This window comes from Hyla sarda, chromosome 6, assembly GCF_029499605.1.
Source record: "Hyla sarda isolate aHylSar1 chromosome 6, aHylSar1.hap1, whole genome shotgun sequence".
Lineage (NCBI taxonomy): Eukaryota > Metazoa > Chordata > Amphibia > Anura > Hylidae > Hyla > Hyla sarda.
Genome location: NC_079194.1, coordinates 8,134,248 through 8,161,254, shown reverse-complemented (window position 1 = coordinate 8,161,254; position 27,007 = coordinate 8,134,248). Strand labels below are relative to the sequence as shown.

The 27,007-nt window shown below is 47.6% G+C and overlaps 1 protein-coding gene across 1 annotated transcript in view; it reads left to right on the top strand.

Moving 5' to 3' along the window:
* EPHX4 (epoxide hydrolase 4) overlaps window positions 1-27,007 on the top strand; it is a 125,637-nt gene that overhangs the window by 64,473 nt on the left and 34,157 nt on the right. Inside the window, exons 3-4 of the mRNA XM_056523155.1 lie at window positions 3,326-3,483; window positions 16,047-16,175. Of these exons, the coding sequence (XP_056379130.1) occupies window positions 3,326-3,483; window positions 16,047-16,175 (287 nt within the window). The remainder of the gene's footprint in view (window positions 1-3,325; window positions 3,484-16,046; window positions 16,176-27,007) is intronic.

Below are 27,007 nucleotides of genomic sequence, written 5' to 3'. Positions count from 1 at the left end.
CACTGGGCGTAATTCCCCGCGCAGAATTCCCCTGGAACGCAGTGTGAAGATACCTAGTTATTTCATTTGGCTCATCACTGCACCTGGATATCTAATTATTCTCATCACTGCACCTGGATATCTAATTATTCTCATCACTGCACCTGGTTATCTAATTATTCTCATCACTGCACCTGGTTATCTAATTATTCTCATCACTGCACCTGGATATCTAATTATTCTCATCACTGCACCTGGATATCTAATTATTCTCATCACTGCACCTGAATATCTAATTATTCTCATCACTGCACCTGGTTATCTAATTATTCTCATCACTGCACCTGGATATCTAATTTTTATGATCACTGCACCTGGATATCTAATTATTTTCATCACTGCACCTGGTTATCTAATTATTCTCATCACTGCACCTGAATATCTAATTATTCTCATCACTGCACCAGGTTATCTAATTATTCTCATCACTGCACCTGGTTATCTAATTATTCTCATCACTTCACCTGGTTATCTAATTATTTTTATCACTGCACCTGGTTATCTAATTATTCTCATCACTACACCTGGTTATCTAATTATTCTCATCACTGCACCTGGTTATCTAATTATTCTCATCACTACGCCTGGTTATCTAATTAATCTCATCACTGCACCTGGTTATCTAATTATTTTTATCACTGCACCTGGTTATCTAATTATTCTCATCACTGCACCTGGATATCTAATTTTTATGATCACTGCACCTGGATATCTAATTATTCTCATCACTGCACCTGGTTATCTAATTATTCTCATCACTGCACCTGAATATCTAATTATTCTCATCACTGCACCAGGTTATCTAATTATTCTCATCACTGCACCTGGTTATCTAATTATTCTCATCACTTCACCTGGTTATCTAATTATTTTTATCACTACGCCTGGTTATCTAATTATTTTTATCACTACGCCTGGTTATCTAATTATTTTTATCACTACGCCTGGTTATCTAATTATTTTTATCACTACGCCTGGATATCTAATTATTTTTATCACTGCACCTGGTTATCTAATTATTCTCATCACTACACCTGGTTATCTAATTATTCTCATCACTGCACCTGGTTATCTAATTATTCTCATCACTACGCCTGGTTATCTAATTAATCTCATCACTACACCTGGTTATCTAATTATTCTCATCACTGCACCTGGTTATCTAATTATTCTCATCACTACACCTGGTTATCTAATTATTTTTATCACTGCACCTGGTTATCTAATTATTCTCATCACTGCACCTGGTTATCTAATTATTCTCATCACTGCACCTGGTTATCTAATGAATCTCATTACTTCATATAGTTATCTAATTATTCTCATCACTGAACCTGGTTATCTAATTATTCTCATCACTGCACCTGGTTATCTAATTAATCTCATTACTTCATATAGTTATCTAATTATTCTCATCACTGCACCAGGTTATCTAATTATTCTCATCACTTCACCTGGATATCTAATTATTCTCATCACTACGCCTGGTTATCTAATTAATCTCATCACTGCACCTGGTTATCTAATTATTCTCATCACTGCACCAGGTTATCTAATTATTCTCATCACTGCACCTGGTTATCTAATTATTCTCATCACTGCACCTGGTTATCTAATTATTCTCATCACTGCACCAGGTTATCTAATTATTCTCATCACTGCACCAGGTTATCTAATTATTCTCATCACTGCACCTGGTTATCTAATTATTCTCATCACTGCACCTGGTTATCTAATTAATCTCATTATTTCATATAGTTATCTAATTATTCTCATCACTTCACCTGGTTATCTAATTAATCTCATCACTGCACCTGGTTATCTAATTATTCTCATCACTGCACCTGGTTATCTAATTAATCTCATCACTGCACCTGGTTATCTAATTAGTCTTATCACTGCACCTGGTTATCTACTTAGTCTTATCACTGCACCTAATTATCTAATTGGTCTCGTTACCTCACCTAGTTATTTAATTTGGCTCATCACTGCACCTGGTTATCTAATAAGTCTCATCACTGCACCTTGTTATCTATTTAGTCTTATAACTGCATTTAATTATGTAATTAGTCTCATTACTTCACCTAGTTATTTAATTAGTCTCGTCACTCTACCTGGTTATCTAATTAATCTCATCACTGCACCTGGTTATCTAATTAGGCTGCTATTGTCCAGTCATGTGAACTGATTGTGGCGGCAGGACTGGCATTTACTGTCCTCCAGGGGTAGAAACAATGTCAGGGGTTCTCGTGCAGGGATAAACTGTTAGGGTATGTTTACACGTCCGCATGTTCGTTCTGCAAATCCGCATGCCGGCGTTAGGAATGCGTCATCTCATAGACAGCTGTGCATTTCGTGCGGAGTTTGCAGAAATAATTAACATGCCGGAAAATCTTGCAAGGAAATTGCGCCGTGTTCACAGCGCAGCAGATTCCCGTTGATGCTGCAGCGAAATCTCCATGCCGAATTCCAATGCGCAATCCGGCTCGGAAATTGCGACATGTGAACCTTTCCTTATAGATGTGTACAATCCACTTATAAGAATGTGGCCTTACTATGTAACAGGAAAACTTTGTAATGTTGCTTCTTAAAGGGTTCTCCACTGCCCCAGAACGCTGGGTATGGGCTGCCCCCTCGTAACGTTACGCCACGCTCCCTCATTGCAAGTCTATGGGAGGGGGCGTGGCGTCTGCCACGCCCCCTCCCATAGACTTGCATTGAGGGTGTGTGGAGTAAGTGGAGTACTCCCTTTAAATCAACTGGTGGCAGAAAGTTAAACAGATTTGTAAATTATTTCTATTAGAAAAATCTTAATCCTTCCAGTACTTATCAGCTGCTGTATGCTCCACAGGAAGTTCTTTTCTTTTTTAATTTACTTTCTGTCAGAGCACAGTGCTCTCTGCTGACACCTCTGTTCATGTCAGGAACTGTCCAGAGCAGGATAAGTTTTCTATGGGGATTTGCTCCTAAAATGGACAGAGATGTCAGCAGAGAGCACTGTGGTCAGACAGAAAATAACTACACAACTTCCTGTAGAGCCTACAGCAGCTGATAAATACTGGAAGGATTAAGATATTTTAATAGAAGTAATTTACAAATCTGTTTAACTTTCTGGCACCAGTTGATTTAAAAAAAAAAATGTTTTCCAGCGGAGTACCCCTTTAATAGTTACGTTTTGTTACCATCTCGCTGTGTAGAACGCACAGAATACTGTAGGTGATGTCACAGGATTGGGCACATTTGTGTTCTTTCTCTTTACGCTTCTTTTTTTCCGTTCTGATTTTAGGTATTCTTGGCGTCACCAGTTACGAGAATTTAAGCGCGAATATCGGGTGGTGGCTCTGGATTTACGAGGGTACGGTGAAACCGACGCCCCTTCCAGTAAAGATAACTACAAACTAGACTACATCATTGTGGATGTGAAAGAAATTCTGGACTCTTTAGGTAAGAAAAATGACAAAAATAGATGTGTAACGTATTTTTCGTCCTATAGGACGCACCGGCGTATAAGACGCACCCAATTTTTAGGGGCAAAATCTAAAAAAATTAAGATTTTGAACCCAATAGTGGCCTTCAACCTGCGGACCTCCAGATGTTGCAAAACTACAACTCCCAGCATGCCCGGACAGCCGTTGGCTGTCCGGGCATGCTGGGAGTTGTAGTTTTGCAACATCTGGAGGTCCGCAGATTGAAGACCACTGCACAGGAGGTAATACTCACGTGTCCCCGCCGCTCCGGACCCGTCACCGCTGCCCTGGATGTCGCTCCATCGCTGTCCCCGTCGCTCCGGAACGTCTCTGCTGCCGGCCGGGTATCCTCGCTCTCCGTCGCCGCCATCACGTCGTTACGCACGCCGACGCACGTACGCGACGACGTGATGACGAGGAAGGAGAGCGCCGGCCATACAGGGGATCCCTGAACGGAGAAGACACAGAGGAGGCAGGTAAGGTCCCTCCCGGTGTCCTGTAAGCACTAACCCGGCTATTCAGTCGGGCTGTTCGGGACTGTCGCGGTGAAATCGCGGCGGTCCCGAACAGCCCGACTGAACAGCCGGGTTAGTGTCACTTTCCCTTCAGACGCGGCGGTCAGCTTTGATCGCCGCGTCTGAAGGGTTAATACAGGGCATCACCGTGATCGGTGATATCCTATATTAGCCGCAGGTTCCGGCCGTTGATGGCCGCAGGGACCGCCGCAATAGGGGTGTATTCGCCGTATAAGACGCACCGACTTTTCCCCCCCAGTTTTGGGAAAGAAAAAGTGCATCTTATACGGCGAAAAATACGGTATAAAATTGCACTGTATGACTAGTGATAGTAAAAAAACTAACGTGGAGTGCTTCTATAAAGGGGTACTCTTGAGGGAAAAAAATATTTTTAGATCAACTGGTGCCAGAAAGTTATTCAGATTTGTAAATTACTTCTATGTAAAAATCTTAATCCTTCCAGTACTTATCAGCTGCTGTATGCTCCACAGGAAGTTGTGTAGTTCTTTCCAGTCTGACCACAGTGCTCTCTGCTGACACCTCTGTCCGTGTAAGGAACTGTCCAGAGTAGGAGCAAATCCCCATAGGAAACCTCTCCTGTTCTGGACAGTTCCTGACATGGACAGAGGTGTCAGCAGAGAGCACTGTGGTCAGACTGGAAAGAACTACACAACTTCCTGTGGAGCATACAGCAGCTGATAAGTATGGAAGGATTAAAGGGGTACTCCGGTGGAGAACATTTTTTTTTAGGTCTTTATAAGTCAACTGGTGCCAGAAAGTTAAACAGATTTGTAAATGACTTCTATTAAAAAATCTTTACCCTTCCAGTACTTCTTAGCAGCTGTATGATACAGAGGAAATTCTGTTATTTTTTAATTTCTTTTTTGTCTTGTCCACAGTGCTCTCTACTGACACCTCTGTCCGTGTCAGGAACTGTCCAGAGCAGCATAGGTTTGCTATAGGGATTTTCTCCTGCTCTGGACAGTTGCTGATACGGACTTTAGGTGTCAGCAGAGAGCACTGTGGACAAGATAAAAAAGAAATTCAAAAAGAACAGAATTTACTCAGTAGCATACAGCTGCTAAAAAGTACTGGAAGAGTAAAGATTTTTTAATAGAAGTAATTTACAAATCTGTTTAACTTTCTGGCACCAGTTCATATAAAAAAAAATAAAAAAAAAAGTTTTCCACCGGTGTACCCCTTTAAGATCTTTATATAAATTAAATTTACAAAATTGTATGTACAAATTATTAAAGGACCCAGGGTGTATTATTCCCATCCTCATGCACTGAATTGTCTGGACCGCGACAATCTTAGAACTATTGTATACTGTGTAGAAGAGTTTGGTTTTACAGTGTAGCGCTGCTGTATAGCGTATGGTAATGTCACAATATATTACATATAGCGCAGTCAAAGAAGCACACCTAGTACTTATATAGTGCAGCATAGGCTATTATTAGAGAATTAGGTACAGGTTAAAACACAAACCTGGAGTGCTTCTTTAAAGGGGTACTTTGGTGGAAAAAAATTGTTTTTTAGGTCAACTGGTGCCAGAAAGTTATACAGATGTGTAAGTTACTTCTATATAAAAATCTTAATCCTTCCAGTACTTCTCAGCTGCTGAAGTTGAGTTGTTCTTTTCTGTCTAAACATAGTGCTCTCTGCTGACACCTCTGTCCATGTCAGGAACTGTATGGAGCCGGAGAGGTTTGCAATGGGAATTGTTCCTGCTCTGGACAGTTCCTGACATGGACAGAGGTGTCAGCAGAGAGCACTGTGGTCAGACCGGAAAGAACTACACAACTTCCTGTGGAGCATACAGCAGCTGATAAGTACTGGAAGGATTAAGATTTTTATATAGAAGTAATTGTTACGCCGAGCGCTCCGGGTCCCCGCTCCTCCCCGGAGCGCTCGCTTCTCTCTCGCTACCGCAGCGCTCCGGGCAGCTCCACTGACCCGGTGCGCTGCGATACCGTCTCCAGCCGGGATGCGATTCGCGATGCGGGTAGCGCCCGCTCGCGATGCGCACCCCGGCTCCCGTACCTGACTCGCTCTCCGTCGGTCCTGTCCCGGCGCGCGCGGCACCGCTCCCTAGGGCGCGCGCGCGCCGGGTCTCTGCGATTTAAAGGGCCACTGCGCCGCTGATTGGCGCAGTGGTTCCAATTAGTGTGTTCACCTGTGCACTCCCTATTTATACCTCACTTCCCCTTCACTCCCTCACCGGATCTTGTTGCCATTGTGCCAGTGAAAGCGTTCCTTGTGTGTTCCTAGCCTGTGTTCCAGACCTCCTGCCGTTGCCCCTGACTACGATCCTTGCTGCCTGCCCCGACCTTCTGCTACGTCCGACCTTGCTTTTGCCTACTCCCTTGTACCGCGCCTATCTTCAGCAGTCAGAGAGGTTGAGCCGTTGCTAGTGGATACGACCTGGTCACTACCGCCGCAGCAAGACCATCCCGCTTTGCGGCGGGCTCTGGTGAATACCAGTAGTGACTTAGAACCGGTCCACTAGCACGGTCCACGCCAATCCCTCTCTGGCACAGAGGATCCACCTCCTGCCAGCCGGCATCGTGACAGTAATTTACAAATCTGTATAACTTTCTGGCACCATTTGTTTTCCCCTTGTTTTTCACCTTTAAGCCTGCTGGGGTGTACTATCCAGGCCCGTCGCTACAGGACAGGCAAACCAAGCAATTGCTTGGGGCCCCGAGCAGAGCCGTTGCTTGCCTGTCCTGTAGAGACGGGGCAATTCCCCCCCATCACTATTAACGACATCCCTGTGTCACGAAAGATGTTTTCGGGACACAGGGATGCCCCCATTAACTCTCTGTGGCCCCGCGTTAAGTTTAAAAATGCAGGGGCCGCTAGGAGATCACTGACGTCCCGTGTGTGCGCCCATAGCAACGGAGGCGCAGAAGACCGGAGCATCGAGGAGGAGGAAGAAGTGCGTGGGGGGAACACTGCCGCACCTAATGTGGGAGGAACACTGCCACACCTAATGTGGGGGGAACACTGCCGCACCTAATGTGGGAGGAACACTGCCACACCTAATGTGGGGGGAACACTGCCGCACCTAATGTGGGAGGAACACTGCCACACCTAATGTGGGGGGAACACTGCCGCACTTAATGTGGGGGGAACACTGCCGCACCTAATGTGGGGGGAACACTGCTGCACCTAATGTGGGGGGAACACTGCTGCACCTAATGTGGGGGGAACACTGCTGCACCTAATGTGGGGGGAACACTGCTGCACCTAATGTGGGGGGAACACTGCCGCACTTAATGTGGGGGGAACACTGCCGCACCTAAAGTGGGGGGAACACTGCTGCACCTAATGTGGGGGGAACACTGCTGCACCTAATGTGGGGGGGGGGAACACTGCTGCACCTAATGTGGTGCGTACACTGCCTACCTAATGTGGGGGGAACACTGCCGCACCTAATGTGGGGGGAACACTGCCGCACTTAATGTGGGGGGAACACTGCTGCACCTAATGTGGGGTGAACACTGCCTACCTAATGTGGGGGGAACACTGCCGCACCTAATGTGGGAGGAACACTGCCACACCTAATGTGGGGGGAACACTGCCGCACTTAATGTGGGGGGAACACTGCTGCACCTAATGTGGGGTGAACACTGCCTACCTAATGTGGGGGGAACACTGACTCACCTAATGTGGGGGGAACACTGCTGCACCTAATGTGGGGGGAACACTGCTGCACCTAATGTGGGGTGAACACTGCCTACCTAATGTGGGGGGAACACTGACTCACCTAATGTGGGGGGAACACTGCTGCACCTAATGTGGGGGGAACACTGCTGCACCTAATGTGGGGCGAACACTGCCTACCTAATGTGGGGGGAACACTGACTCACCTAATGTGGGGTGAACACTGCCGCACTTAATGTGGGGGGAACACTGCTGCACCTAATGTGGGGTGAACACTGCCTACCTAATGTGGGGGGAACACTGACTCACCTAATGTGGGGGGAACACTGCTGCACCTAATGTGGGGGGAACACTGCTGCACCTAATGTGGGGCGAACACTGCCTACCTAATGTGGGGGGAACACTGCCGCACTGAATGTGGGGGGAACACTGCTGCACCTAATGTGGGGGGAACACTGCCGCACCTAATGTGGGGGGAACACTGCTGCACCTAATGTGGGGGGAACACTGCTGCACCTAATGTGGGGGGAACACTGCCGCACCTAATGTGGGGGGAACACTGCCGCACCTAATGTGGGGGCCTCGTATCGACGTTCGCTCACGTCGCGCTCCCAGAATTTAAGGGCCGACGTTACTACGTCCAGACACCGGCCCTAGAGAGTGACATGCGTGAACATCAAGGGGAGGGGGGGTAGGTGTCAGGGGTGGAGGGTTACCATGTCTATTTTGCTTGGGGCCCCCAAATTCCTTCAAACAGCCCTGGTCCTATCTAAATGACAAACATAGCTCTGCTGCATCTATAGCTCAGATATTTTACAGTATATTCTAGTTAAAAGCCACAAAAGTGGAACTTTCGCTTTAAATGGAAGTCACCCCTAAGATTTGCCGCTACATTTTCACGCTAAGGAGACGAGATCTATCTGTAGACGCGCCGGCAGAAGATGAGCGGAGTTTAATACAGTCGGTGACATTTCACGGCGAGCGGTTTCTCGGATCTTTACATACATCAATAAACTGCATTCTAAACTGCGCTTCCTATAATATCCTGGGTGGCCCCAATGCTATGAATAGGATCGTGTTCACATGGAACGTTCCACAGAGATCGCCCTCTGAGGTCACACATCGTAATAGACGGCGCTCGCAGCTGAATTGGAAAGTAAATGGCATCAATGACCTCCGGTCTCTAGAATTGCTGCAGATTTTATGCTTCCTGTGTGCCAGGATCCTACTCTTTAGTACGGGCACCATCTACAGTTTGTTTTATATGCTGTAGAACAGTGTTTGCCTCCAGCTGTTGCAAGACTACAACTTCCAGCATGCCAGCAAAAACAATCACTCCTGAAAAAAAAGCTACCGTCGGTTGGCGTTACGAGCGGGATTTGGCCGTCCATTAGTTTGGCAGCTCATTTACCTTTTAATGGTGATGTTATATTTGCCTTTCTATTTATAAGGGTATAGGTCAGTGTTTTCCAACCAGTGTGCCTCCAGCGGTTGCAAAACTACAACTCCCAGCATGCCCAGACAGCCTTTGGCAGTCTGGGCATGCTGGGAGTTGTAGTTTTGCAACAGCTTTGTAGTAGAAAATGTTATATTGTTGCCAACACTTTCAGAAAAGTTTCCGGATCTTCAGCGATCCATAGCGCTGTACACAGACGGCCATCACCTACAATAGGGGATCACAATCTAATATCCCCATCTCGGACACACATTTGAACCAATTTCACAGGAACCTATCAGTAGCTTTCGAATGTGAGGGGACACCCACATACACAGAAAAACATAAAAACATATAAGCTTTACACAAATATAAGAACATATAAACATCACACAAACACTGGAACATATAAACTTCACAAAAACACCAGAACATATAAACTTCACACAAATACCAGAACATATAAACTTCACACAAATACAAGAAGATATTAACGTCACTCAAACACCAGAACATATAAACTTCACAAAAACACCAGAACATATAAACTTCACAAAAACACCAGAACATATAAACTTCACAAAAACACCAGAACATATAAACTTCACATAAATATCAGAACATATAAACTTTACACAAACACCTGAACATATAAACTTCACACAAACACAAGAAAATATAAACTTCACACAAATACAAGAACGTATAAACTTCACACAAACACCGGAACATATAAACTTCACACAAACACCGGAACATATAAACTTCACACAAACACCGGAAAATATAAGCTTCACACAAACACCAGAACGTATAAACTTCACACAAAAACATTAGAACATATAAACTTCACACAAACACCAGAACATATAAACTTCACACAAACACCAGAACATATAAACTTCACATAAATATCAGAACATATAAACTTTACACAAACACCTGAACATATAAACTTCACACAAACACCAGAACATGTAAACTTCACACAAACACCAGAACATATAAACTTCACACAAACACCAGAACATATAAACTTCACACAAATACAAGAACATATAAACTTCACATAAACACCAGAACATATAAACTCCACCTGCCCTTACCTTCTACCTGTATACTGTACCAAAGAACTCTGCCTTCCCTGTCCTTCTTTATGTCATAGTAACATAGTTTATAAGGTTGAAAAAAGATCAGAGTCCATCAAGTTCAACCTACAACCCTAATGAGTCCCTACTGAGTTGATCCAGAGGAGGCAAAAAAAAAAACCTCATACTAGAGGTAAAAATTCCTTCCCAACCCCAAATATGGCATCAGAATAAATCCCTGGATCAACGTTCTGTCCCTATAAATCTAATATACATAACCAGTAATGTTATTATTCTCCAAAAATGCATCCAGACCCCTTTTATATTCTTTTACAGAGTTCACCATGACCACCTCCTCCGGGAGAGAATTCCACAGTCTCACTGCTCTTACAGTAAAGAACCCCCGTCTGTGCTGGTGTAGAAACCTTCTTTCCTCTAGACGTAGAGGATGCCCCCTTGTTATATATACAGTCCTGGGTATAAATAGATCATGGCAAGATCTCTGTACGGTCCCTGATATATTTATACATAGTTATTAGGTCTCCCCTAAGCCTTCTTTTTTCTAAACTAAATAACCCTAATTCTGATAATCTTTCTGGGTACTGTAGTCCTCCCATTCCCCGTATTACTCTGGTTGCCCAGTTTGAACCCTCTCCAGCTTCACTATATCTTTCTTGTACACTGGAGCCCAGTAATGTACACAGTATTCTATGTGTGGTCTGACCAGTACTGTACACAGTATTCTATGTGTGGTCTGACCAGTACTGTACACAGTATTCCATGTGCGGTCTGACCAGTACTGTACACAGTATTCCATGTGTGGTCTGACCAGTACTGTACACAGTATTCTATGTGTGGTCTGACCAGTACTGTACACAGTATTCCATGTGTGGTCTGACCAGTACTGTACACAGTATTCTATGTGTGGTCTGACCAGTACTGTACACAGTATTCTATGTGTGGTCTGACCAGTACTGTACACAGTATTCTATGTGTGGTCTGACCAGTACTGTACACAGTATTCCATGTGTGGTCTGACCAGTACTGTACACAGTATTCCATGTGTGGTCTGACCAGTACTGTACACAGTATTCTATGTGTGGTCTGACCAGTACTGTACACAGTATTCCATGTGTGGTCTGACCAGTACTGTACACAGTATTCTATGTGTGGTCTGACCAGTACTGTACACAGTATTCTATGTGTGGTCTGACCAGTACTGTACACAGTATTCTATGTGTGGTCTGACCAGTACTGTACACAGTATTCCATGTGTGGTCTGACCAATACTGTACACTGCATTCTATGTGCGGTCTGACCAGTACTGTACACAGTATTCTATGTGCGGTCTGACCAATACTGTACACTATATTCTATGTGCAGTCTGACCAGTACTGTACACAGTATTCCATGTGCGGTCTGACCAGTACTGTACACTGTATTCTATGTGTGGTCTGACCAGTACTGTACACAGTATTCTATGTGTGGTCTGACCATTACTGTACACAGTATTCTATGTGTGGTCTGACCAGTACTGTACACAGTATTCTATGTGTGGTCTGACCAGTACTGTACACAGTATTCTATGTGTGGTCTGACCAGTACTGTACACAGTATTCTATGTGTGGTCTGACTAGTTCTGTACACAGTATTCTATGTGTGGTCTGACCAGTACTGTACACAGTATTCTATGTGTGGTCTGACCAGTACTGTACATAGTATTCCATGTGAGGTCTGACCAGTACTGTACACAGTATTCTATGTGTGGTCTGACCAGTACTGTACACAGTATCACGTTATTCTATGTGTGGTCTGATCAGTACTGTACACAGTATTCTATGTGTGGTCTGACCAGTACTGTGCACAGTATTCTATGTGTGGTCTGACCAGTACTGTGCACAGTATTCTTTGTGTGGTCTGACCAGTACTGTACACAGTATTCTATGTGTGATCTGACCAGTACTGTATACAGTATTCCAAGTGTGGTCTGACCAGTACTGTACACATTATTCTATGTGTGGTCTGACCAGTACTGTACACAGTATTCTATGTGTGGTCTGACCAGTACTGTACACAGTATTCAATGTGTGGTCGGACCAGTACTGTACACAGTATTCCATGTGTGGTCTGACCAGTACTGTACACAGTATTCTATGTGTGGTCTGACCAGTACTGTACACAGTATTCCATGTGTGGTCTGACCAGTACTGTACACAGTATTCCATGTGTGGTCTGACCAGTACTGTACACAGTATTCCATGTGTGGTCTGACCAGTACTGTACACAGTATTCCATGTCTGGTCTGACCAGTACTGTACACAGTATTCCATGTGTGGTCTGACCAGTACTGTACACAGCATTCTATGTGTGGTCTGACCAGTACTGTACACAGTATTCCATGTGTGGTCTGACCAGTACTGTACACAGTATTCCATGTGTGGTCTGACCAGTACTGTACACAGTATTCTATGTGTGGTCTGACCAGTACTGTACACAGTATTCTATGTGTGATCGGACTAGTGATTTGTACAGTGGTAGAATTATTTCCTTGTCGTGGGCATCTATGCCCCTATTGATGCCCCCCATGATTTTATTTACCTTGGCAGCCGCTGCCCGACACTGGTCACTACAGCTAAATTTACTGTTAACTAAGACAAATAAGTCCTTTTCCACGTCAGTCGTCCCAAGTGTTTTCCCATTTAATACATAATCCCAGCCCGGATTTTTCCACCCCATGTGCATAACCCAGTGGCAGATCCGGGGGGTCGATTAATTTCCCCCTTCACATTCGGGACATCCCTGTGTCAAGGATGTCCCGGTTACCTTTCTGCGGCCCCGCGTTAACTCTTAAAACGCAGGGACAGCCGGGAGGTAGCACACTCAGGGACGTCACTGACATCCCGTGCGTGTGCCCATAGGAACAGAGTGGAGCAGCGAGGAGGAGGACGCGCGCACCACCTCTCCTCCAGTCCCGGGACCTACTGCCATAGACCATAGCAGTAGATCGTGACCCCTGACCGGAGGTGGTCGGAGTACTGAAGTGGAGCAGTACACAGACATACAGTCTCCAGCCATACACTGCCAACCTAATGTGGGGGAACTATACTGCCAACCTAATGTGGGGGAACTATACTGCCAACCTAATGTGGAGAAACTATACAGCCAACCTAATGTAGGGGGAACTATACTGCCAGCCTAATGTGGGGAAACTACAACCTAATGTGGGGGGAACTATACTGCCAACCTAATGTGGGGGAACTATACTGCCAACCTAATGTGGGGAAACTATACTGCCAACCTAATGTGGGGGAACTATACTGCCAACCTAATGTGGAGAAACTATACTGCCAACCTAATGTGGGGGGAACTATACTGCCAGCCTAATGTGGGGGAACTACAACCTAATATGGAGGGAACTATACTGCCATCCTAATGTGGGGGAACTATGCTGCCAACCTAATGTGGGACAACTATACTGCCAACCTAATGTGGAGAAACTATATAGCCAACCTAATGTGGGGGGAACTATACTTCCAACCTAATGTGGGGGAACTATACTGCCAACCTAATGTGGGGGAACTATACTGCCAGCCTAATGTGGGGGAACTACAACCTAATGTGGGGGGAACTATACTGCCATCCTAATGTGGGCGAAGTATGCTGCCAACCTAATGTGGGAGAAGTATACTGCCAACCTAATTTGAGGGGAACTATAATGCCAGCCTAATGTGGGGGAACTACAACCTAATGGGGGGAACTATACTGCCAACCTAATGTGGGGAGAACTACAACCTAATGTGGGGGAACTATACTGTCAACCTAATGTGAGGGGAACTATGCTGCCTACCTAGTGTGGGGAAACTATGCTGCCTACCTAGTGTGGGGGAACTATTCTGCCTACCTAGTTTAGGGAAACTATGCTGCCTACCTAGTGTGGGGGAACTGCCTACCTAGTGTAGGGGAACTATGCTGCATACTTAAAGGGGTACTCCACTGCCCCAGTGTTCAGAACATTTTGTTTCGAACTCTGGGTGCGGGGCTGCGGGGCTTATGACATCACAGCCATGCCCATTGTGACGTCACTCACCACGCCCCCTCAATGCAAGTCTATGGGAGGGGGCATTTCGACCACCGCACGATACTCTGATAGTGCCCCTCCCGAGACTAGACTCTGGATCCACCCCTGGCATAACCTTACATTTATCAGCGTTGCCAACTGTCAGGCCCAAGGCCTGATTATGGAAACATACATGTGTTTTATAATTGTATCTATGTATTATCCAAGACATGGGTGAGGGGTCATTCAGACGGTCAGGGAGAGAGTGGTCAGGGAGAGAGATGCCCCACCTAGTGGGATGAGAGGGGAGGGGGGGAATGGAGTTTCCCTCCAAAGAAGCAGAGATAGGATTTAAAAAAGGCTGACAAGAGCTGGACTCTCACTGACAAGGACGGCTATACCATCGTGCTGTAAAAACTTCATTTTTGTTTTCTAAACTTGCCTTGCCAAACTCTTTTATATATTTTTATACCTGTATGTCATTCATTTCTGTATTTTTATATAGTCAGCACTGTGATACCTTTTATCAGATTAAATGTTTAATTAATCAGTTCTGGTCTTTGATCTCTAAATATATGAGCTCACCTTTCTGAAGGCAGCTCTGGTGGAAACACGTTTATCTAAGGGTTAATTTGGTGACTTGCTGGGACTAGTAGTGGATACCCAGAGGTCTGGCGGCTTAACCCTTGCACCATCACACTCTCTCTAATGTCTTGGCTAGACCGATAGGGTGTGATCATGACACCATCTCTCAGCCCAAACCTCCAACCTATCCAGATCCATTTGTAGCAGTGCATTGTCCTCTATTTAGTTATCTACTATAGAAAATGCACTCTCCTCTATTGTGTTATCTGCTAATACAGTGCACTGTCCTCTATTGTGTTATCTACTATATACAGTACACTGTCCTTTATTGTGTTATCTACTATACACAGTGCACTCTCCTCTATTGTGTTATCTACTATACACAGTGCACTTTCCTTTATTGTGTTATCTACTATACACAGTGCACTGTCCTCATATTGTGTTCTCTACTATATACAGTGCACTGTCCTCTATTGTGTTATCTACTTATGCAGTGCACTCGCCTCTATTGTGTTATCTACTAATACAGTGCACTCTCCTCTATTGTGTTACCCACTTTACCGAGTTTAGTATCATCTGCAAAGATTTCTGCTTTACGATTCAACCCCTCTACAAGGTCATTAATAAATATTTTAAATAGAATACGACCAAAAACTGACCCCTTGTGGTACCCCACTAGTTACAGTCACCCAATCAGAGTAAGTACCATTAATAACCACCCTCTGTTTCCTATCACTGAACCAGTCAAAATATAAAACTGTTTTCATGCTCAGTTTGTTCTTTGTTCACACCCAATAATTCCGTACATATGTGATAGTAAACAACGAATGGCCGTCCTGTAAGATACCTTATGTTCTGACACAGTGTTTCCCAACCAAGGTGCCTCCAGCTGTTTCAAAACTACAACTCCCAGCATGCCCGGACAGCCTTTGGCTGTCCGGGCATGCTGGGAGTTGTAGTTTTGAAACAGCTGGAGGCACCCTGGTTGGGAAACACTGTTCTGACAGATATATTGTTGCCAGACATGGACTTGGGAATTTTACTTTTGATCTAGGTGTTTCTTTTTTGGTTAATAGATGGCAACAGTTTTAATTCATTGTATTAATACAACATAATGAAAAATCTAAAAATAACAAACGCCACCAAAATTTGATAATAAAAACACTGAATTCTTTCTTTATTCTTTCTCAGGTTACACCAAATGTGTCCTTATCGGCCATGACTGGGGTGGGATGATCGCTTGGTTAATCGCTATATGTTACCCAGAAATGGTCACCAAACTTATTGTTCTTAGTTTTCCCCATCCCACTGTATTTACAGGTGAGTTGGACAAGATACAGTAAAATGTGCTGACTAAATAACTAATGGTCATAATCCTCTTTAAAGGGTACCTTTCATCAAAAAAAAACTTTTGATATATTATAGATTAATGTATGCCGAACAACTTTCCAATTGCATGTTATTAAAAAATATGCTTCTTTCTATTTCATTTTCCACTTAGAAAAAATGACCACTAGGGGTCTCCCTACCAGTCCTGGCCGCAAGCCCTTTTTATAGATTTCAGGCTCATGTTGGAGTCCTAAATATCAGACTGCAGCCGGGACACAGACAAGCTCAGCACTGCTCCCTGCCTGTAAATCAGACAGGCAGGAGCCAGCACTGTGCTCATAGCACAGCAGGGCATACTCCTGACTCTGCCTTACTGCAGGCCCTCATTCATTTTACTATCAGAGCTCCGATCTTTCTTCTCTCTGCACATGCAGTTGTAAACAGAGAGGAGAAGATTCAGAGCTGCCAGCTGAGCTTGTCTGTGTCCCGGCTGCAGTCTGAGATTTAGGACTCAAGCATGAGTCTGAAATCTATAAAAGGGCTTGCGGCCAGGACTGGTAGGGAGACCCCTAGTGGTCATTTTTTCAAAGTGGAAAATTAAAAAGAAAGAAGCATATTTTTTTATAACACGCAATAGGTCAGTTATTCGGCATACATGAATCTGTTATTAAAAAATATGCTTCTTTCTATCTTCCACTTTGAAAAAATGACCACTAGGGATCTCCCTATCAGTCCTGGCCGCAAGCCCTTTTTATAGATTTCAGACTCATGCTGGAGTCCTAAATCTCAGACTGCAGCCGGGACACAGACAAGCTCAGCAGGCAGCTCTGAATCTTCTCCTTTCTGTTTACAACTGCATGTGCACAGAGAAGAAAGATCGGAGCGCAGATGTAAAATGAATGCGGGCATGCAGAAAGGCCGAGTCAGGAGTTTGCCCTGCTGTGCTATGAGCACAGTGCTGGCTCCTGCCTGTCTGATTGACAGGCAGGGAGCAGTGCTGAGCTTGTCTGTGTCCTGGTTGCAGTCTGAGATTTAGGACTCCAGCATGTGTCTGAAATCTATAAAAAGGGCTTGCGGCCAGGACTAGTAGGGAGACCCCTAGTGGTCATTTTTTCAGAGTGGAAAATTAAATAGAAAGAAGCATATTTTTTGATAATATGCAATTGGAAAGTTATTCTGCATACATTAATCTATAATACATCAAAAGTTTTTTTTTTATGAAAGGTACCCTTTAATGCACCTAATAATCCACATTTGAATAAAAACAATAGTATACATGCACCAGATTAGTTTCGTAGTTATGTTTAAAGGTCCTGTAAATGCTGAATTATGCCTAATATCCAGTTCTCCCACCTTGCTTACTCCTGCAAGTTTACTGCCCAGAGCTGCTGCAGAACATTGCTCTACCGAGCATAACAGTCTGCAGAGCCTGCTGTATTCATTTACTGTCTGCTCCTCTGCCTGTGGAATTGTTCAGTAAAGGGAAGCATTCTGTAGCCACAGCTCCTTCTTTTCACAATGTTCCATATATCTGTATATGACAGGGAGATGAGGATGTAGCTGAAGTGACTGTCAGAGATGGTGACATCACTCAGGGGGTGGGGCTTGAGCTCAGAGACAAGATTCAACCATGCCTCCTGAGACCATGCATTTTCTCAGGAGAGAAGAAGGAGCTGGCACCTGTTGAGACAACACCAACACTGACAATGAGAAGACAACACAACTTCCTGTTAAGGTAGAGGGAGGAGACAGGGAGCTGCTGAGACAACACCTCACTGACAATTAGAGGACTACACAATTTTCAGTCAGGGGTATTTCAAGCAAAAATAATATTAATGAGTTATATATCTTTGGGGTGATAGTTTTATTTAAATACAGTTTTCTGATACCGGGATACCACTTTAAAGAGGTGTAAGTAGTGAATTTATTTTTAAATCTTGGTGTATGAAAAATGAAATAGTTGCTATACTCACCTGCTTTAATCCACCACTGCTGCTGTTCTGACAATGCCCAGTCCCTGCTGCTCTTCACTCCCTCTGATATGTAGTCTCTGCAGGAAACTCCCCGCTCCGCCAGTGATTGGTTACAGTAAGTTTTTGGCTAAACAGACATTTCCTCCAGGGACTACATACAGTATCAGAGGGAGCAAAGAGCAGCAGGGACTGGGCGTTGTCAGAACTGCAGCTGAATATTTTTATTTTATGTTATGTACTGATTATCCTGGGAAATGCATCCGTTATCAGTGGAAATGTGTCCATAAAATGTGCCTGCATTATCCAGGAAAACACTAAATAGCACACCTGGATTTGGGTATTTTCCTCCATTCTTCTCTGCAGATCCTCTCAGGCTCTGTCAGGTTGGATGGGGACCGTCGGTGGAAGCCATTTTCAAAGATGTCCTATTGGGTTTGGGCTCTGGCTGGGCCACTCAAGGACATTCACAGAGTTGTTCCTAAGCCTCCTGTGTTGTCCCGGCTGTGTGCTTAGGATCATTGTCTTGTTGGAAGGGAAACCCTCACCCCAGTCTGAGGTCCAGAGCTCTGAATCAGGTTTTATAAAGAACATATCTGTACTTTTCTCCATTCAGCTTTTCTTCGACCCTGGCCAGTCTCCTTGTCCCCACAGCATGATGCTCTCCCCCCCCCCCCCACACCTTGATCACTGTAGAGATGGTAATGGGCAGGTGATGGGCAGTGCCTGGTTTCCTCCAGACATGATGCTGCCCCCACCATGATCACTGTAGGGATGGTATTGGGCAGGTGATGGGCAGTGCCTGGTTTCCTCCAGACATGATGCTGCCCCCACCATGATCACTGTAGGGATGGTATTAGGCAGGTGATGGGCAGTACCTGGTTTCCTCCAGACATGATGCTGCCCCCACCATGATCACTGTAGGGATGGTATTGGGCAGGTGATGGGCAGTGCCTGGTTTCCCCCAGACATAATGCTGCCCCCACCATGATCACTGTAGGGATGGTATTAGGCAGGTGATGGGCAGTGCCTGGTTTCCCCCAGACATGATGCTGCCCCCACCATGATCACTGTAGGGATGGTATTGGGCAGGTGATAGGCAATGCCTGGTTTCCTCCAGACATGATGCTGCCCCCACCATGATCACTGTAGGGATGGTATTGGCAGGTGATGGGCAGTACCTGGTTTCCTCCAGACACGATGCTGCCCCCACCATGATCACTGTAGGGATGGTGTTCGGCAGGTGATGGGCAGTGCCTGGTTTCCCCCAGACATGATGCTGCCCCCACCATGATCACTGTAGGGATGGTATTAGGCAGGTGATGGGCAGTGCCTGGTTTCCCCCAGACATGATGCTGCCCCCACCATGATCACTGTAGGGTTGGTATTGGGCAGGTGATGGGCAGTGCCTGGTTTCCTCCAGACATGATGCTGCCCCCATCATGATCACTGTAGGGATGGTATTGGGCAGGTGAAGGGCAGTGCCTGGTTTCCCCCAGACATAATGCTGCCCCCACCATGATCACTGTAGGGATGGTATTAGGCAGGTGATGGGCAGTGCCTGGTTTCCTCCAGACATGATGCTGCCCCCACCATGATCACTGTAGGGATGGTATTAAGCAGGTGATGGGCAGTGCCTGGTTTCCTCCAGACATGATGCTGCCCCCACCATGATCACTGTAGGGATGGTATTGGGCAGGTGATGGGCAATGCCTGGTTTCCTCCAGATATGATGCTGCCCCCACCATGATCACTGTAGGGGTGGTATTGGGCAGGTGATAGGCAATGCCTGGTTTCCTCCAGACATGATGCTGCCCACACCATGATCACTATAGGGATGGCATTGGGCAGGTGATGGGCAGTGCCTGGTTTCCTCCAGACATGATGCTGCCCTCACCATGATCACTGTAGGGATGGTATTGGGCAGGTGATGGGTAGTACATGGTTTCCTCCAGACATGATGCTGCCCCCACCATGATCACTGTAGGGATGGTATTGGGCAGGTGATGGGCAGTGCCTGGTTTCCTCCAGACATGATGCTGCCCCCACCATGATCACTGTAGGGGTGGTATTGGGCAGGTGATGGGCAGTGCCTGGTTTCCTCCAGACATGATGCTGCCCCCATCATGATCACTGTAGGGATGGTATTGGGCAGGTGATGGGCAGGGATTGGTTTCCTCCAAACATGATGCTGCCCCCACCATGATCACTGTGGGGATGGTATTGGGCAGGTGATGGGCAGTGACTGGTTTCCCCCAGACATGATGCTGCCCCCACCATGATCACTGTAGGGATGGTATTGGGCAGGTGATGGGCAGTGCCTGGTTTCCTTCAGACATGATGCTGCCCCCACTATGATCACTGTAGGGATGGTATTGGGCAGGTGATGGGCAGTGCCTAGTTTCCTCCAGACATGATGCTGCCCCCACCATGATCACTGTAGGAATGGTATTAGGCAGGTGATGGGCAGTGCCTGGTTTCCTCCAAACATGATGTTGCCCCCATCATGATCACTGTAGGGATGGTATTGGGCAGGTGATGGGCAGTACCTGGTTTCCTCCAGACATGATGCTGCCCCCACCATGATCACTGTAGGGATGGTATTGGGCAGGTGATGGGCAGTGCCTGGTTTCCTCTAGACATGATGCTGCCCCCACCATAATCACTGTATGGATGGTATTGGGAAAGTGATGGGCAGTGCCTGGTTTCCCCCAGACATGATGCTGCCCCCACCATGATCACTGTAGGGATAGTATTGGGCAGGTGATGGGCAGTGCCTGGTTTCCTCCAGACATGATGCTGTCACCACCATGATCACTGTAGGGATGGTATTGGGCGGGCGATGGGCAGTGCCTGGTTTCCGCCAGACATGATGCTGCCCCCACCATGATCACTGTAGGGATGGTATTGAGCAGGTGATGGGCAGTGCCTGGTTTCCCCCAGACATAATGCTGCCCCCACCATGATCACTGTAGGGATGGCATTGGGCAGGTGATGGGCAGTGCCTGGTTTCCCCCAGACATGATGCTGCCCCCACCATGATCACTGTAGGGATGGTATTGGCAGGTGATGGGCAGTGCCTGGTTTCCCCCAGAGATGATGCTGCCCCCACCATGATCACTGTAGGGGTGGTATTGGGCAGGTGATGGGCAGTGCCTGGTTTCCTCCAGAGATGATGCAGCCCCCACCATGATCTCTGTAGGGATGGTATTGGGCAGGTGATGGGCAGTACCTGGTTTCCTCCAGACATGATGCTGCCCCCACCATGATCACTGTAGGGATGGTATTGGGCAGGTGATGGGCAGTGCCTGGTTTCCTCCAGACATGATGCTGCCCCCACCATGATCACTGTAGGGGTGGTATTGGGCAGGTGATGGGCAGTGCCTGGTTTCCTCCAGACATGATGCTGCCCCCATCATGATCACTGTAGGGATGGTATTGGGCAGGGATTGGTTTCCTCCAAACATGATGCTGCCCCCACCATGATCACTGTGGGGATGGTATTGGGCAGGTGATGGGCAGTGACTGGTTTCCCCCAGACATGATGCTGCCCCCACCATGATCACTGTAGGGATGGTATTGGGCAGGTGATGGGCAGTGCCTGGTTTCCTTCAGACATGATGCTGCCCCCACTATGATCACTGTAGGGATGGTATTGGGCAGGTGATGGGCAGTGCCTAGTTTCCTCCAGACATGATGCTGCCCCCACCATGATCACTGTAGGAATGGTATTAGGCAGGTGATGGGCAGTGCCTGGTTTCCTCCAAACATGATGTTGCCCCCATCATGATCACTGTAGGGATGGTATTGGGCAGGTGATGGGCAGTACCTGGTTTCCTCCAGACATGATGCTGCCCCCACCATGATCACTGTAGGGATGGTATTGGGCAGGTGATGGGCAGTGCCTGGTTTCCTCCAGACATGATGCTGCCCCCACCATAATCACTGTATGGATGGTATTGGGAAAGTGATGGGCAGTGCCTGGTTTCCCCCAGACATGATGCTGCCCCCACCATGATCACTGTAGGGATAGTATTGGGCAGGTGATGGGCAGTGCCTGGTTTCCTCCAGACATGATGCTGTCACCACCATGATCACTGTAGGGATGGTATTGGGCGGGCGATGGGCAGTGCCTGGTTTCCGCCAGACATGATGCTGCCCCCACCATGATCACTGTAGGGATGGTATTGAGCAGGTGATGGGCAGTGCCTGGTTTCCCCCAGACATGATGCTGCCCCCACCATGATCACTGTAGGGATGGCATTGGGCAGGTGATGGGCAGTGCCTGGTTTCCCCCAGACATGATGCTTCCCCCACCATGATAACTGTAGGGATGGTATTGGGCAGGTGATGGGCAGTGCCTGGTTTCCCCCAGACATGATGCTGCCCCCACCATGATCACTGTAGGGATGGTATTGGCAGGTGATGGGCAGTGCCTGGTTTCCCCCAGAGATGATGCTGCCCCCACCATGATCACTGTAGGGGTGGTATTGGGCAGGTGATGGGCAGTGCCTGGTTTCCTCCAGAGATGATGCAGCCCCCACCATGATCTCTGTAGGGATGGTATTGGGCAGGTGATGGGCAGTACCTGGTTTCCTCCAGACATGATGCTGCCCCCACCATGATCACTGTAGGGATGGTATTGGGCAGGTGATGGGCAGTGCCTGGTTTCCCCCAGAGATGATGCTGCCCCCACCATGATCACTGTAGGGAGGGTATTGGGCAGGTGATGAGCCAATTCTGAATGCATTGTGTATATATCTTTTCCCTACCATCAACATGATGCAGTAGATATTTGGATTTTATGTTAACCGTGCAGCATAACAGAGACACGAAACATGTCAGTAGATGAATTTTGAATAGACGTTCGTCCCCTTGGTATCAAAGCTCATATTGTTGTGATCACAGGACATCTTTCCTTGTTGTGGATTTGTAGCTGCTCTTCTGTTCAGGGAAATAAACAGATAAAAAAGAACTGCATCTTCCGAGTCTCTGGGAACATGTCTGAGAATAAATTATAATTTCCTTAGGCAGTAGTAACTGTCTTAGACTTTCTTGGCTTGCAATGTATTATTTATCAGACTGTCAGGAACCCAGCACTGTGTAATGTAATGTGCATCGCGGCACGCTGGAGTCTCTGCACGGCAGAATGTAACAAAGGCAGAAGCTTTCCATCTCGCCTGCGTTATACAATAGATGACAAGATTCGCCATATTCCCCAATAGATAGTAACACAGGGGACATAATACTTGAGTACACATGTCACAGTCCGTGAAATCTGTACTTAAATAAAGGATCTACCTCATCCCAGAGATGTCTATAGGACGAAGGACTGGGGACTGTGAAGACCAGGGAAGCAAGGAAAATGCACTGTCATGCTTCTGGAGCCGGTCTATGACTATACCTGTTAGGATTCGGCAGGCTGGATGTGGATCCTCTGTGTCAGCGAGGGATTGGCGTGGACCGTTTCGGTGGACCGGTTCTAGGTTGCTACTGGTATTCACCAGAGCCCGCCGCAAAGCGGGATGGTCTTGCTGCAGCGGTAGCAACCAGGTCGTATCCACCGGCAACGGCTCAACCTCGCTGACTGCTGAGAAGGCGTGGGACAGAAGGACTAGACAGAGGCAAGGTCAGACGTAGCAGGAGGTCGGGGCAGGCGGCAAGGTTCGTAGTCAATGGCGATAGCAAGAGGTCAGGAACACTGGTAAGGCAAACACTATAAACGCTTTCTCTGGCACAAAGCAACAAGATCCAGCAAGGAAGTGAAGGGGAAGTGAGGTTAAATAAACAGGGAGCAGGTGGAGGCTAATAGACTGATTTGGCCAGGCACCAATCATTGGTGCACTGGCCCTTTAAATCTTAGAGAGCTGGCGCGCGCGCGCCCTAAGGAGCGGAGCCGCACGCGCCAGGACGAGACAGCCGGGGACCGGGACAGGTGAGTGACTTGGGATGCGATTCGCGAGCGGGCGCGTCCCGCTATGCGAATCGCATCCCCGCCGGCAGTGTCAGTGCAGCGCTCCCGGTCAGCGGGTCTGACCGGGGCGCTGCAGAGAGAGAAACGCCGCGAGCGCTCCGGGGAGGAGCAGGGACCCGGAGTGCTCGGCGTAACAGTACCCCCCGCCTTAGGTCTCCCCCTCTTTTTGTCCGGATGTCGCTCCACATGGGACGAGGACATTAGGAGCGATTGTAGAGTCTCCTTCTGGAGGACAGTGAAGTCCTGGGTATGCTCATCAACGGGAGGCAGTTCAGAAGGAGTGGGAATGGGGAGGGGGGGCAGAGGGTGAAGCTTGGCACGGGGCAGAGTGTTACCAGGACGGGGGCTATGAGGAGGCACGGCATAGTCCTGATAGGCCTTGGGGAGACCAGGTATAGGAGGAGACACTGAGTTTTGACAGACGGGACTGGGGGCAGAAATGAGGCATTTTTTGTGGCAAGAAGAACCCCAGCTCTTGATCTCCCCGGTGGTCCAGTCAAGGGTAGGAGAGTGGCGTTGGAGCCATGGCAGACCGATGAGGACTTCAGAGGTGCAGTTGGGCAAAACAAAAAGTTACATTTTTTCGTGATGCAGTCCAATGCTCATGAGCAGGGGTTCTGTGCGGTAACGCACAGTGCAGTCCAATTTCACTCCGTTGACCGAGGAAATGTAGAGCGGCTTGGCGAGACGGGTCACAGGGATGTTGAACTTATTGACAAAAGAGGCCAAAATGAAATTTCCCGCAGAACCAGAGTCCAAGAAGGCCACAGCTGAGAAGGAGGAATTGGCAGAAGGAGAAATCCGTACGGGCACAGTGAGACGTGGAGAAGCAGACTTCAGACCAAGAGACGCCACTCCCACGTGAGCTGGGTGCGTGCGTTTCCCAGATGTGGAGGACGAATAGGGTAATCCACCAAGAAATGTTCGGTACTAGCGCAGTACAGACATAAATTTTTATCTCTGCGGCGAGTCCTCTCTTCATGGGTCAGGCGAGACCGATCCACTTGCATAGCCTCCTCGGCGGGAGGCACAGGGGTAGATTGCAAAGGATACTGTGAGAGAGGTGCCCAGAGATCAAGGTCTTTTTCCTGGCGGAGCTCCTGGTGTCTTTCAGAAAAACACATGTCAATGCGGGTGGCCAAATGGATAAGTTCTTGCAGGTTGGCAGGAATATCTCGTGCGGCCAGCACATCTTTGATGTTACTGGATAGGCCTTTTTTAAAGGTCGCGCAGAGGGCCTCGTTGTTCCAAGATAATTCAGAGGCGAGGGTACGAAATTGGATGGCGTATTCGCCTACAGAAGAATTTCCCTGGACCAGGTTCAGCAAGGCAGTTTCGGCAGAAGAAGCTCAGGCTGGTTCCTCGAAGACACTACGAACCTCAGCGAAGAAGGACTGTACAATGGCAGTGACAGGATCATTGCGGTCCCAGAGCGGTGTGGCCCATGACAGGGCCTTCCCAGACAGGAGACTGACCACTAAAGCCACCTTCGACCGTTCTGTAGGAAATTGGTCCGACAACATCTCCAAATGTAGGGAACATTGTTACAGGAAACCACGGCAAAGTCTAGAGTCCCCATCAAATTTGTCCGGCAGGGACAAGCGGAGGCCAGGAGCGGGCACTCGCTGCGGAGGAGGTGCAGGAGCTGGCAGAGGAGATGGTTGCTGCTGTAGCTGTGGCAGAAGTTGCTGTAGCATGGCGGTCAACTGCGACAGCTGCTGTCCTTGTTGGGCGAACTGTTGTCCAAGTTGCTCTATCTGTTGAGACTGCTGGACGACCACCGTGGTAAGGTCAGCGACAACTGGCAGCGGGACCTCAGCGGGATCCATGGCCGGATCTACTGTTAGGATTCGGCAGGCTGGATGTGGATCCTCTGTGTCAGCGAGGGATTGGCGTGGACCGTGTCGGTGGATCGGTTCTAGGTTGCTACTGGTATTCACCAGAGCCCGCCGCAAAGCGGGATGGTCTTGCTGCGGCGGTAGCAACCAGGTCGTATCCACCGGCAACGGCTCAACCTCGCTGACTGCTGAGAAGGCGTGGGACAGAAGGACTAGACAGAGGCACGGTCAGACGTAGCAGGAGGTCGGGGCAGGCGGCAAGGTTCGTAGTCAATGGCGATAGCAAGAGGTCAGGAACACTGGTAAGGCAAACACTATAAAAGCTTTCTCTGGCACAAGGCAACAAGATCCGGCAAAGCAGTGAAGGGGAAGTGAGGTTATATGAGCAGGGAGCAGGTGGAGGCTAATTAGACTGATTGGGCCAGGCTCCAATCATTGGTGCACTGGCCCTTTAAATCTTAGAGAGCTGGCGCGCGTGCGCCCTAAGGAGCGGAGCCGCGCGCGCCAGGACGAGACAGCCGGGGACCGGGACAGGTGAGTGACTTGGGATGCGATTCGCGAGCGGGCGTGTCCCGCTATGCGAATCGCATCCCCGCCGGCAGTGTCAGTGCAGCGCTCCCGGTCAGCGGGTCTGATCGGGGCACTGCAGAGAGAGGAACGCCGCGAGCGCTCCGTGGAAGAGCAGGGATCCGGAGCGCTCGGTGTAACAATACCCTTGTTGGTAGTCCATTGTCCTGCTCATAGTCTTCTGCCAAAGTGAAACTGACACAATGGAGGGATGAATTTGGTCACCACAATGCTTAAAAGCTCCTTCCATCCAAACAACCAAACACAGGAATCAGAGGAGTCAGTCTGCACCAAGAAAACATTCCTCCACCATTACACCTCAACTGTTCACACCTGGCAGGAAGGGTTCATCAATTCATGCTGCTAGTACCAAATTCTGCCCCCCCCCCCCCCCCCTCCATTAGCTTGGAGCCACAGAGATGTTTCTCCACTGAGATCTGGATCCATCTGACCAGGCCATGTTTCTCCACAGAG